Below are 13,516 nucleotides of genomic sequence, written 5' to 3'. Positions count from 1 at the left end.
CCCAACAACCATGGCCAATTTAACACGGAGGCTTTAGCGACCAATATCATCCAAGAAAACCTCTATTATGAACCATGACCAACAGGGCACACGGAGGGCATTTATCCCAGGAGTGGACGGACAAAGGGCTTCAAATGATTGAATTTTATTACACTTTACGGAAATGTATGTCGAATATTTAAAAAAAAACATTGAAACCACTTGAACGCTCATTGACATTAAACATTCAGTACAGGTATTGGATAAAAACTGCTAAACATTGCGCACCGAAGTTGGACAACCAAATAAATAAATAAAACATGCACGGGACTCCGAGACCAGTCTGAACATATCGACCGATCAATACCACACTGCACTCGGAAGCGATTCTACGCAGTATTACATTTCATGACTAACCACCCATTCTCCTACGCCGCACCTCCGCATTACTGTACGATCACAAAGGACTTTTAGATTGGCAAACAGGCTGCAATTATCTGCATTTTCTAACTCCCTTCACTCGCGGGGCTTACTTACAACAGGGCGTGTATTTACATGAAAACACCCAAGTGGGAACTGGAATACCAAGAGCTGTACAATGGATTTACATTAAGATGTGGGTCCGTATGCTGTCGTGGTGCATAAAGGACGCGACAACTTTTTATCCAGGGATTGCTGGTTTAAGGCACAATCGCCCAAAACGGCGGTTCAAATGAGGGTGTGCTTATATACAGAAGTAAAAGCGATGGTTTCGCTTGCTATACTTTCCCGAATCGCCCTGCTGAGAACAGTTTTAAGTCAGCAAAACACGGCGAGACTTCAAAAACCTTTAGTAAAGAGTTGCAGTATGGAAGAGGCTTCGGAGACCAATTTAACTTTTTTCCCCAACGTATTGTATTTTCTCAATTGACAATTCACAGACGCTACTTAAAACCACACGCTTTCAGGAAAAGTGGCATCAACCCATACTGGACACTTTTAGCATTAACGAATGATGGGACCAAGGGCTTGTGGGGCGACTTGGGAAAAGGGGAACACCACTGTGACTGGATCGTCCAGTATTCTTAGGTTTTTTCGGTAAAGTCACGTAGGTAAAAAATTAACCCGTAAAAACAAAGTTTTTCACTATAAATCCTTTATATGCGTGGCGGCTAGAGTCCTCTCGTCCTCTGGCTTGATATGGCTGCCACCTATTAAATATTAAAAAACATTTCCTAAAAAGTGTAAAATTTTAGGAAAAATTTTTCACGAAAATACATTGTCACGCACGAGTCTGTGTGCAAAATGTCAGCTCGATTGGATCACGGGAAGTGGGTTAAAAAACGACCGAAAGATTTGCACAGTCGTAAGTGCACAAGCAAGTGAACTTAATATAAAGGATTTAAAAAATAAAAATTAATACAAAATAAAAATCACGTTTCGGAGGCAACACAAGCTTCCGTCTTCAGGTGGAATTGTCACAGCACGATAGCTGTATCAAGTGAGAGAAATTCCAAGAATACAGTATTTGTATATATATTTGTATATATACTGTGTTCTTGGAATTTCTCTCATTTGATACAGCTATCGTGCTGTGACAGTTCCACCTGAAGACGGAAGCTTGTGTTGCCTCCGAAACGTCATGATTTTTATTTTATTTTACTTTTATTAATTTAATATTATTACCTACGTGACTTTACCGAAAAAACCTAAGAATATGAATCCTTGCAGTCACGAAAGCTTCAAATCAAGATTGAATTGCACCTTCATTTAAATTATGCAAACTGAAAAAACACGATTGACTTAAAAGTTGAGAAATTTACTTTTTTTTTAATGGAATCTTTGAGACACTAAACGATGCAAAGGTTCACCGTTTGATGTTTGCGCAGAATGTGCAGCGCATTCTTGATTGCAACCAATGGTAATTGTAGATTTGTGTCAAGTGTGGTGAATTGACTCAAAACGCAAGCACCAAGTCTTAAATATATGTATTAAAAATATAAAACAATAATTTCCATCCGAGACATCAGCAGCATACAGTTTGAAGGACATGCATTTCAATCCATCCGACTGCATTTCCCAGTAATATCAAATTAAATAAACAGATCTTAGGGGCCGTCCATAAATGACATCACGCGATTTTGGACGATTTTTGACCCCCCCCCCCCCTCGTCACATAAAGTCAGACCCCCCCCCCCTCAAATGACGTCAAAAAGCTCTGCCCCCCCCCCAAAAAAATGCTTCAAATCGCTTTAAACTATTGTCATTGTAGTGCGTATTTAATGTGGCGCTGAACTCTGATGTGTAGGAAAAAACATTAAAAAGTCTATTTAAGTAGAATGTGTTGTCTATATGTATTTCAAGTTGCGCATTTTGATGTGACGTCACATTTCTCACCCCCCCCCCCCGTCACACATCATCACAAATGTCTGACCCCCCCCAGGTGCGTGACATCATTTATGGACGGCCCCTTATTTAAACACTTTAAATGGGAAAGCGGGAAGTCTTACGTTAACCAAAATATCCATATAGTACACGTCGCATATCTGACCATCACTCACCCACACTGAGCAATAAACAGTCCATAACCCAATGCCATCATTGTGGATGGTGTGACTGTCATCATCCTCAGATCTTCACAAATCTAACCTCTTCACACAGCCATTCATTCTTATTCTCGCATACAGTCGCTTGTTTGGAAAGCAAAGCCGAGCATTTTTTAAAGCAGTTTGTGCTTTATTTTTATCCAAAAACCTATCGTGTGTGATCTGTCATTTTCTATAGATACACCTATATCTGACCTTATCAAATATTGGCCTATAACCAAAGTCAAATGTGATAAAGTAGTGTAGGTGTTTTCACCACAAAGGTCAAGAGCTACCCCCCCCCCCCCCCCACAGTAGCGACACGTTTGTGCCAGTTCCAGTTGCCATACGGGGGCCGATCCTCCCATCTCCACAAACACGCGTTCAATAATTCAGGTCGGGGCGAGACAGGGTGCGGTCTTACAAATGTGCCGTGCGATCGGACGCAAGACCCCGCCGTGTTGTTGTGCAGCCGGCGACAGACGCAGCAACACTGGAGCACAATTAATGACTCGGGGGGTGGGGGGGAGAAATTACATCGGAGACAAAGTTGCGCAAGGCCACATTTAGCCCAAGTCGCTCGCAATGTTGCGTGCTTTCAACAGTTCGGCAATTGGCGAAGGTGCGCAAGATCATCGGTTCCCGGTGATGCGTGTGGATTCACGGGGTGAACTCTGCCACCCAGCCGAAGTCCGATCTACCGAGACGTTTGAGCCGTTTCGCCTCGGATCGACTCAACGTTGGCGTACGTCCCTCCGTCTCTTCGCCACGAAGTTCGTCATTTTGTGGAGTGCACGACGCGGGTTCATCACTCTCTACATCGGAGTCGACCTCTTTTTTAACTACATCGGTTTCCATCTTCTCCTCATCCGGAAGCTCGCTGAAGAAATTCCAAATGAAAAAAAAATTCACACATTATTATAATAATAATCTTCAGTGCAATCTTCTTTACTGCCATTGAGTTAAGGAAGCATAATGGTATGAACAGTCTCAAACGGCCTGCAAACAAATATTATTATTTAACAAATGGGTTATCTTTCCAGGCGCTCCCCGGTTTCCTCTCACATGTAAACATTGTTTTATATTTTTATTATTTTATTGTTTCCCTTCTACGTGACTTTACCGAAAGAACCAATAAGTGCATAAACTATACTATTATTTCATCCAAGTACAGTGATTGCACCATCTTTCGGCATTCATTTAACTCACGAAGATAATTCTATTTGTATTTTATTATTTACCCCGGGTGAGTCCCTATGTAGACGGGGTTTTCATAATCAGATGTTTTCTGCCAACGAATGAGCGTTTATACGCGTGCGAGGTTAAACCGGATGCACCTGGAGGGAAAGCACGGCAGTGATTCCCACGGTAGTGTGTGGCAAAAGCTACGGAGAAGACGTGCTAAACGTACCTTTTCTCTTTCTTGGAGATCAGCAGGGAGGTGACAAAGAGGTTGCAAAGGACGGAGGCAGGAGGCAGCACATGCGCTGGGGTACTCAGCATCTGAAAGAGCAGGCCGTGACAACCAAAGTCGAAGATGAACAGTGCAATTTTTATGCGGTTGTTGCTTAAAGCATCATTGTCTTCGTTGCCGTGCAACTTGTGAGTAAACAATGTTGCTCACAGCTTCGCAACAGACAACTTTGTTCAAACTGCGTTCAAATGTTGGTTCGTTGCAATTGCAACACACGCACGCGCTGCGATCAGCAGGGTGGGATCGGTTGGTCATCGTGGGAATACTAAATGCAACATGGCGTGTATTTTTTCCATGCAATTAAAATCTCTAGACGTTCAAGAAACTAAACAATTTTTTATAAAGGCAACGTCAACAACACAAACTATCTGCATATCCCATAAATATGCTAAATTCCTCTTGATATGCAAATTCCTTTGTCAAGGCACCCCTTCCCCCCTCCAACCCAGCTTAAATATACGCTGCCAAGCCTGGTGGTGCCCATTCAGACGCTGTCTTTCCGACAGACCTGTTCTTCACTTGAGGACGGCTGCTCGCGTTGTGGCCGAAACGTCGTGAGAATTATTTTATTATGTTTAATTTTTATTATTTTATTATTTCCCTTCTACGTGACTTTACCGAAAGAACCAAGAAGATGAATCCCTGCAGTCACGAAAGCTTTAAATCGAAAAATCTGATCAAAGTGGTCAAGTGCGGTAAAATAGCCCACCCCATAATCCGCATGGCATGGGCAGGAACCTCATCCAGCAGTGGATCGACAACAATGTACGTGTAAAACAGGTAAGTAGCAAACTCACCATAGCTATTTTCACAGCATGTTATTATACTCTTTTAAAACATATGGTTGTTGAGGGTTTTTTGTTCTTTCAGATAACGATCAAGTGCCTTTTCTTTGCCTACATTTCCTGGCCTGTTTACCACCCCGGGGCAGATGGGAGGTAAAAGGAAGGACCCTCCAAGCCTCTGTGTTATTACAATACAATGGGTGAGTATCGATTTAAAGCTTTCGTGACTGCAGGGATTCATCTTCTTGGTTCTTTCGGTAAAGTCACGTAGAATGGAAATAATACAATAATAAAAATAAAACAAAATAAAGTTTTGTGGAATCCACTATGGGGTGGGATTCCACAAAACTTTATTATGCTTTATTTTTATTATTTTATTATTTCCATTCTACGTGACTTTACCGAAAGAACCAATACAATGGGTGAGTAATTAACCAAAGTTGAAGGCGCAGCCCTGCAATTTGCTTTGCTCACGCCATCGCTGGAAGAAGGGCCTCCATTCAAAGGAATTCTAGAGGGCTCTCTCAAGGGCATTCTCGCCCACTCTTCCAGACTGGCCAGTAACGTCTTGGAAAAGAGAGACATGAGAGTGCCCAAACTTTACCCCATCGCACGCGACCTTACACTAATCAACTGACAGTGGTGGACCCATTTACACCGCTGGGTGAACAAAACAAAAACTCCCCCCCCCCCTCCCCATTGTTTCAACCGTCGCGCCGGGAGATCGAATTGAACCCGTGACTTCTGGACAGCAAGAAGACAAGTCTGGTGTGCTAACCCATTACACCAGTAGCAGCATTTCCCCCTCCCCCAAGTCACCCATGCATGCGGCTGTGTTGCGCAACAGCGTCAGGGGTATAAGGCAATGGTTTAACAATAGGATAGTTGCGCAACATTTGAAGAATCAAACAGAGCTACACTTGAGGTATGCAACCCCATTCAGCTTCTTTCTTCTCCCGCCGCCGCCTGCGTGGCGAACGTCACCTGACAAAGGCAGGTGACGTTCGCCTCGCCACACGTCTCTGTGAATAACTTTGGCAAAAGCATATCACTGTGCCCTCTGACTATCCTTTCGAGTATTTTGTGGTTGTTGCTAATTTATGCAAGTATCTATGTGTAGTGCCAACCCTACAGGACAGGGTGTGCGATTGCCGCCGAAGGATGAGGTTACTCATGGCCATGGAACACTCTGGTTGACACCGGGAGGACATGTGACCATTTAAGTCTACAAAAGGGCCCCAAGTGGTTGGCTAGGGGTGGTCACGTGGTTAGCATCCAGATCCTTCCTGAGGATTCTAGAAGGTGGTCGTGGCCAAGGGCAGAGCCGGCCATGCCATAAAGAATATCAGCCGGGTCCCCAGAGGGACCAGGGTCGTTGTTCATCCTGGAAGAATCCTTCGTCTGCTTTCTACATTCAACGAGTCTCCAACACGTGGACCCGGACCCAAGCTGTTGGTCACGGTCCATAGTACCAGTTACGTAGTAACCGGTGTAGTTAGCCTGGTGGTCACCACCTTAGGTTGTTATTCTGTTAAGGGGTAGTTACCCCGTGTGTTGGAGTTGAATACATGTGTTGCCTCCAAGTCTACGTCTGCGACTCAGTTGAACCCATTGCATATGTATGTAAGTTTTGCGAGTGGAAACAAATGACGAAATTTGCAGTGAACACCTCCACAGCGCTCCATCACTGTCGGCCACGAGAGCAGCAGCATAGCCCCACCCCCCACCACCAGGCTGGCGACAGCAACATGGGCAGACCTTAATCCGGTCAGCGAACAGATCACGCCTGCCACCGCTGCCAATCAATGACGACCACAATCCCGCCTCCCCCACCACCACCTACCTCCCGGACGGTGAGCGAGCCCGAGAGAGCAGCGGCAGCCTTGTTGTCCCTCTCCACGACGGCGTCCCTGAAAGCACCGAGCTCCGCGTTGTTTGCTGTGGCAGCACCATCCTCTCCCTGCTGCTGCTGCCGGTGGTGTTGCAGCAGCATGGAGAACGGAGTGGCTGGGACGTTCTCCGCCAGCACCAACTGGCAGGCCCGAGAGAGAGAGGGAGACGAATGTATTAGTATGTAACCAAGTAAATAAAGAGCAGAAGTCGCCTTTCATCAGAATCTTTATTCACACTGGAGGAATCCGTTGAGCTCTAAAGCTCTTTTTCAGGTGTCCAGTAGATGTCCAATTATTATTATTCATAATAATGATGATACTGGGTTTTTATACAATAGGGTCGTTTATCCAACTACATGACACAACGCGCCGCCGGCAAACACAGAGGTGCGCAAGTTACACTGGGAATTAACCTGAAAAGACCGCTTACAAGAATATTGGGCTTGTTAACAGAACCCTTCAATCTTGGAATCGCGCTCTATCGAAACTAAGTTTGTGCAAAGGGTGTCTACAATGTGTCATACACGTGATATATTCACAGTCCTTCTGCCAATTCACCGCTCGGACCTTCCTACACCGTGTGCGTTGCCTGCCAAGAGGATGATTTGGGCCCCATACTTCACCGTGCTGGTCAGGGAATTTCCGTGATGAGGGAGGGGTGGGCTGCCCACTACCGGTTCAGAGCTCGCTCACCACTGGCATTAGTAGTCACGGCTGGAAATTAATTCGGCAGGCCGATTGACGGAGGGACACCACACAGATTTTGTAGCTCAACAGGTGTGTGACTGCTCCCCCAACTGTTTGACTAAATTATTATAATTAGAGGCAGTGGTGGTTCTAGAACCTATTAAGACAAATGGCGATCCTGACATTTCAAGGTTATTAAATCAGACCCTACAATTCAAGAAAAACCCATTAAATGTAACTATTTTTGGTAAATATCAATGAAATGCCAATTTTCGGTGTCCTCACCGAGCATGGATAAGAGGTCACTACACGCAGCACACACTTTATAGTGCGAAGATTTAATTGCACGATTTTCAACCCTTTAAACCACATCTGCCCACGGCGCAGATGTCGCCAACATATTTCCCGGCCACAAACAAAACACCTGTTTTTTTGCTGGCGGACTCCCATTAGTTAAGTATCAAAACAGACTCCACCCCCGCTTTCGAATTCAAAAGGTCTTGTGAAATCTGGCACATTCAGTGGTAATTTTTAGCCATTTGCCCCTCAGGCCAATGGCTAAAAAAATGGGTGACTGGGACCACCCACGGTGGGGTGGTTAATGCTCGCGCCGATTTATTTTGAGCAATATATTTCGATCGCATATACGCACAGGGGTGGGTGGGGGAGGGGGAGAGTGTCACCATGGTAGCCTTCACACAAAACAGAGGAAATTTTTGTGTCTCTTTGGAATATGTAAAAAAAAACTGTGTATAGAAAAACAGACAGTGTTTATCGCTTGCTTTCTGCCCACAGAGGATACTGCCTCTGGTGGACACTGGTTGCATTTTATCCACCCCAAGGTGGTACCGAACTATCCCCCCACCTCCCTTGGCTCACAGGCTACAGAGGGGCAATGCAGCGAATGAAACGTCACAGCAACGGCAGGATACCTGCTTGGTGGTCGGAGTGATGTTAACGTCCAGGTCATCTGCCGTGACCGTCAGCAGCTCCTGTGTGCAGACACATCACAAGGCATTATTACGCCCCTGTTCATCAACCTCTGATAACACAATAATGCCATTTCCATCGTCGCATTGGGTCGTTTCAGTTCGGCCGTTGCAAGCGAGCGGTTGCCACAACAGCCGCGCATTTCATGAAACCAGTCACGAGGGGTGCCTACCAAGTGGCTCTCGGGGTCGGAGTGCCGAGCCAGCGACGACGAGTACCTGGGGTTTGAATCTGGAGTTTAAGCCCCCCGTGGATTAAGCCTGGACGCTCAAGTGTTGCGAGCAGCTGCGTCCTCAGCCAGGGTCACACCAAGGACCGCATAAAAATATATATCGTGGTAATTTAGGTTCTTTTACTTCATTTAACTTTTTCCAGCTATAAAAATGTAAAGAAAAGATTTCAGTTTGACTGCCGTGTGACAAACATCTCGGTACCAGAGCGTGTGAAAAAGCGCGGCACCCAAAGTGTGGATAAGAGGTCATTTGGCGGGGGGGAACTCAGAAGTAGTTCTGTGATGTCCGCGGCGAAAACAAGTTGCTCTGCGAAAGGTCACTTTGTCACACGATGCCAACAGGACAACTGGCATACCATTGGGAGAAACGTGCATATTTTTTTTTTACACTTTCCAACTAACGTTGGAAGCCTTTATAGATTAGCTCTGTTCCACCCGTCTGTCAGTCCATCACAGGGTGGGGGTGAGAGCAGGTGGAGGATCGCTATAGCTTTCATAACGATGATCTAAATGTTCACATAACGCGAGTAATATTGTGTTGCTCTTCAGGAATTACCAAGTTTTCCACTCATGGTTTACACCCCCGACTCCCCCCAAGGGGCTTTACAGGTCCGGTTTTACAGGTTGTAATCAATGGCGGAGCCAGGATTTTCAGGTAGGAGGGGCAACCCCTCCAGCAATGAAAAATGATAGGAGTTGTTAGTAAGTAAGGACTTGTGCCTTGCTTTTTATTCGACGCGTGTTCGGCGATGGCGCAGCCATCGATCGAGCGTCGAATTTGAACTGTGTGTGATCGGCGTCGCGCTCGCTGAAGGTGAATGCCTTCAGGGAAGTCGTGGACTGTATACACAGCTGCGCACAATTCTGTGAGTCACTTATAACTGCTTTGCCGTTACTTATTGCCAATTATGGAATCAGACTATTGTCTTATCATCTCATAGAGTCCCTGGCACGTAATAATATTCTACACAGTGGCAGTGGGGGTCGCAAAATTCCAATTTCTTACTAATAAACCCCAATGATCCGATCGAATTAGGGATTTCGATCGGATCATTGGGGGGGCACGTGCCACCCCACCCCCCCCCACTGGCTCTGCCAGTGGTTGTAAACGTCCTTAATTAGAGCCTATTGTTGAGAATTTCACAAGGGTTGGGCCGTTCTTTTCTTTTAGTAAACACAAGAGGGGTGAGAGGGGGAGGCGAAAATGTTGGAGAGAAAAGAGCTGCGCATGTGTCAGCATGTTACTACGACCATATGCGGCTGCCCATCTTCCTCGAAGCGTAAACAACCTCCCCCCCTTACCCGCTAATTAAATACTTGTGAAGACAAAACGCACAGTGGAGTAAATTATTACGTAACTCACGCACGCCCATAATATTTCCCTGTCCATCACTTTCTTTTATTGAACCCATCGCACTTCCAGACAGTGGGAGGCGAGATGACACTCGGCCGGGGGGCGGCCTGCAGGTTGTGTCCTCTGGGCTAAAGAGTCTCCCTGTTACATGTATATAGATAGGTACGTCGAACTTATTTCGCGCTGTATGTTACCAACCGCGCTATTCGGAGGTGTGGGAAGGATAACAAACTAAACACACGCAAAAAAATATACACACATTCCTGGAGGGAAGGGCAGGGGAGGGGGGTACTATACGAGAAAATAAAACACACCAGGGACTTTTCGATTTAAAGCTTTCGTGACTGCAGGGATTCATCTTCTTGGTTCTTTCGGTAAAGTCACGTAGAAGGGAAATAATAAAAATAAAACATAATAAAATAATTCTCACGACGTTTCGGCCACAACGCAAGCAGCCGTCTTCAGGTGAAGAACAGCTCTGTCTATTTTATTATTTCCCTTCTATGTGACTTTACCGAAAGAACCAAGAAGATGAACACCACGGACTTGTTTAAATGAAATGCGTCCGGACGAACGTCACAAGCGTTTGCAGCTTCACCGCGCCCAGAACCAACTCACGTGGTTGGCGTTGAGGAAGTAGAGCTGCGAGCGGGCGAGCCATCGTGTCGAGTCGGCCGAGACGGCGGCCGCTCGCTCCCGCGGCACGAACACGGCGGAGGAGACGAGCTGGGGGCACACGCCGCGCTGCGCCAGCACTGGCCTCGCCTCGCTGGGCCGGAACACGAACACTGCGAGGGGCGGCCAGGAAAGAACGCTCCATGTCAGGCCTCCCTCTCCACAACCTCCGGTGTGATGAAGTTTAATCACACGACCACCAGTAGTGACAGGCAGCCTGGAGTGCCCTTCAACCAGCAGCGAATTGGCAAGAGGCTGCAATTGATGAGGTATGGGGAATTCACCCACCACCACCACCCTCCATGACGCTTAAGATTAATTGTCACGATTTTGGGGTCACGACCTTATTCAAGAATCACGTAATTTTTTGTTTACAATTGTGGGGCGTGTAAAAAATAAATATCTCGAGGAGTGGCTGCAAGCGGTCTCGTTAACCGGTCAATCGGACGCACGGCGATGGCTACGCATGCGGCCTGTCATCCGGCACTGTGGAGTCGAGAAGAGGGTTGGCGGATCACGGCGCAAATGTTGTGCAATTCTCTTCCCGTGGGCATCGAGGAGGTGCCCCGTACCCTGGCTCTCCGGAAGGCAGACGAATATCATCTTTCCCTTCTCTACGGCATAGTGTTGCCCCACTGCATGCTTGGGTTTTCTCCGGGTGATCCAGTTTACTCCCACATGTATAGAAGCAGGCCTGCAGTGCTTGGGGAATTGTTGGTAGCACCGGCTAAACACCTGGCTGCTGCCTTCTGACCTGCCTCTGGTTCGTCAGCGACTGCGAGATGCAATTTGGATGAATGACGCTCTATAAAACTAAATATTACATGCCATATACAACATAAAAAATGTATTTTCAGAATACAATTTGAAACCTGCATCTTTAAGAGCACGATTCGATTTCAATGGACTCGTTACAGTGTCGCAACGTCCAGGACTTAAAAAACAACTTCAATGCAATAGCATCCGCACAGCGGGTACGGCCAGAATGTTCTACAGAGGTCACGGCCAACCTCGGGTTTTCGTATTGATTCCAGAGAAACGCGAGTAATTTAATTCACAGCGGTATTATTCTACGGTCGCAAATGCGCCGCGAGGCCTTGTGAAAGATTGCCCGGCACATTTTGCCGACACTCGATGGCGATTGCCGTCAAGATGAAAGGCCCCAACACACGGCGCTCGACTTTTGAGCGGTAATCCCAAACAATCGTCTTGATGAAAATCACCCGCATTGGGGGGCGGCGTTGCGTTGTCACCAAATCGGCCTCCCGGCGTGTCGAGCTGCGTCTGCGACGAGCGGCGCCGAATCAATCACGGTGCTCGTCGCAATCAGCGCTTCATCAATCTTGCACGTCCACGGAGCTGTCGATGCTGCTACCGCTACCACTCCTGCCGCTACCACTGATGCTGCTTCTGTGTCGCGTGGCACGAGCTCTAGAGCTGCCCTCGTGGAAAAAAACGCCGGAATCGATGAAGGGGCGGCGGCGGGGGTTATAACATGAGCGCAAAGACATGGGTGGCCCCAAAAGTGCCTTATGGCATAACGTCCTGAGACGTTTCGCTTGGAGAGAGTCGGGCGCAGCACAACCGCGGAAGCCCACACAAAAGTTTGCAAAAAAGTGAGTTTTCAGAGATAGGTGCGCATTTTTATTACGTGGCTTATTCACGTAAATGACCACCATGATAATTATTTACTTACAAAACATATGAACGAACGATGGAGAGAAAAGTACTGCTGATGGCAGAACTCTGCCGGCTGATATACGGCACTGCCTATGACAAACAAAAAAAATCACCCAGAATGCATTCAACCCCGCGAGATGTCAGGAGCTAAGCAGGCTCAAGTGTGGACATTAAACCCAGTCACACCTCGGAAGCCAAGCGGATTTGAGCCTGGAAAATCAACCGCCGTCAACACTGGTTGTTCCGGGTTTGAGTCGCGGTGTTGACCATTCCTTACATCTCAAGCTTTCGCAACGCTCGACTGCGAGCAATGCGATTCATTAACCCCCGACCCATGCCGAGACTAGAGGGTGGGTCTCCAATATCCCCCCCCCCCTCGCACCGCCTACAACCAGGGCCAGCGGTGAAGCACTCAAATCCAGGAGTGGATTGACGCGACGTCGGCTCGCTGGTTACCAAACTGCCGACATCGCCGGGTTTCCCAGGTGCCGTGGCCTCAGGTAAATCCTTTTGGGGATCACACCGAGCGGTGGAACCAGCTCGTCATAAGTACACGTCTCATCATCGGCCACGCACCAGGGAAACTTCTCCTCAATTGCCTGCAACTTCGCATTTTCCTGAAATTTCACAATTCCCCACAACTTTCCTGCCATTTTTAAACTGCCTGCAAATCCATATTTGCCCGCAATTTCTCAATTGCGTGCAATTTCTCAATTGCGTGTATTTTCTCAATTGCCCGCAATTTCTGATCTGCCTGCAATTTATCATCTGTCCGCAATTTACTCTGTATGTATCCCATAACACCTTGGACACGCTTGCAAAGAGGACGTTCCATCTCAAAACAGATTATCGAGATAAAATACTTGATATGATTTTAAAAAAACACAGGCGGTCTGCGGCTTACGATCGTCCGGTTAACGACGATTCGAATTCACGACGTTGACGTAATGGCCACCCCCCCCCATGGATCTTTCACGGTCTAAAAACTTTATTTGCAGCTTCCGGCAAGACTCGGAACGCGTTTGAACAGAATCGGTCAGATTTTTCCCGATGTGACTTGGCATGGAACTTTTGTTATTCTCGAGTGTTTTTGTGGATGTTCACTTACTAAACCCTATTAAATACGCCTCATAAAAAGAGAAAAACACATCCGCAAGTGATGTTTATACCGTTTCTATCATCTACAGTAAACCCTTGTTAATTC

At 46.8% G+C, this 13,516-nt stretch overlaps 1 protein-coding gene across 1 annotated transcript in view; it reads right to left on the bottom strand.

The window, feature by feature from the left end:
• Positions 1-1,931: 1,931 nt before the first annotated feature.
• Positions 1,932-13,516, bottom strand: part of WDR75 (WD repeat domain 75) — a 31,960-nt gene continuing 20,375 nt past the window's right edge. The window contains exons 17-21 of the mRNA XM_078603904.1: positions 10,576-10,745; positions 8,314-8,373; positions 6,646-6,834; positions 3,955-4,046; positions 1,932-3,423 (exon numbers count right to left, since the gene is read on the bottom strand). Coding sequence (XP_078460030.1) covers positions 3,204-3,423; positions 3,955-4,046; positions 6,646-6,834; positions 8,314-8,373; positions 10,576-10,745 — 731 coding nt within the window. The 3' untranslated portion in view covers positions 1,932-3,203. The remainder of the gene's footprint in view (positions 3,424-3,954; positions 4,047-6,645; positions 6,835-8,313; positions 8,374-10,575; positions 10,746-13,516) is intronic.

Source organism: Lampetra planeri, chromosome 21 (genome assembly GCF_965212315.1).
Source record: "Lampetra planeri chromosome 21, kcLamPlan1.2.h2, whole genome shotgun sequence".
Classification (NCBI taxonomy): Eukaryota; Metazoa; Chordata; class Hyperoartia; order Petromyzontiformes; family Petromyzontidae; genus Lampetra; species Lampetra planeri.
Note: the sequence above shows the minus strand (reverse complement) of the source record. Positions and strands in the feature narration are given on the sequence as shown.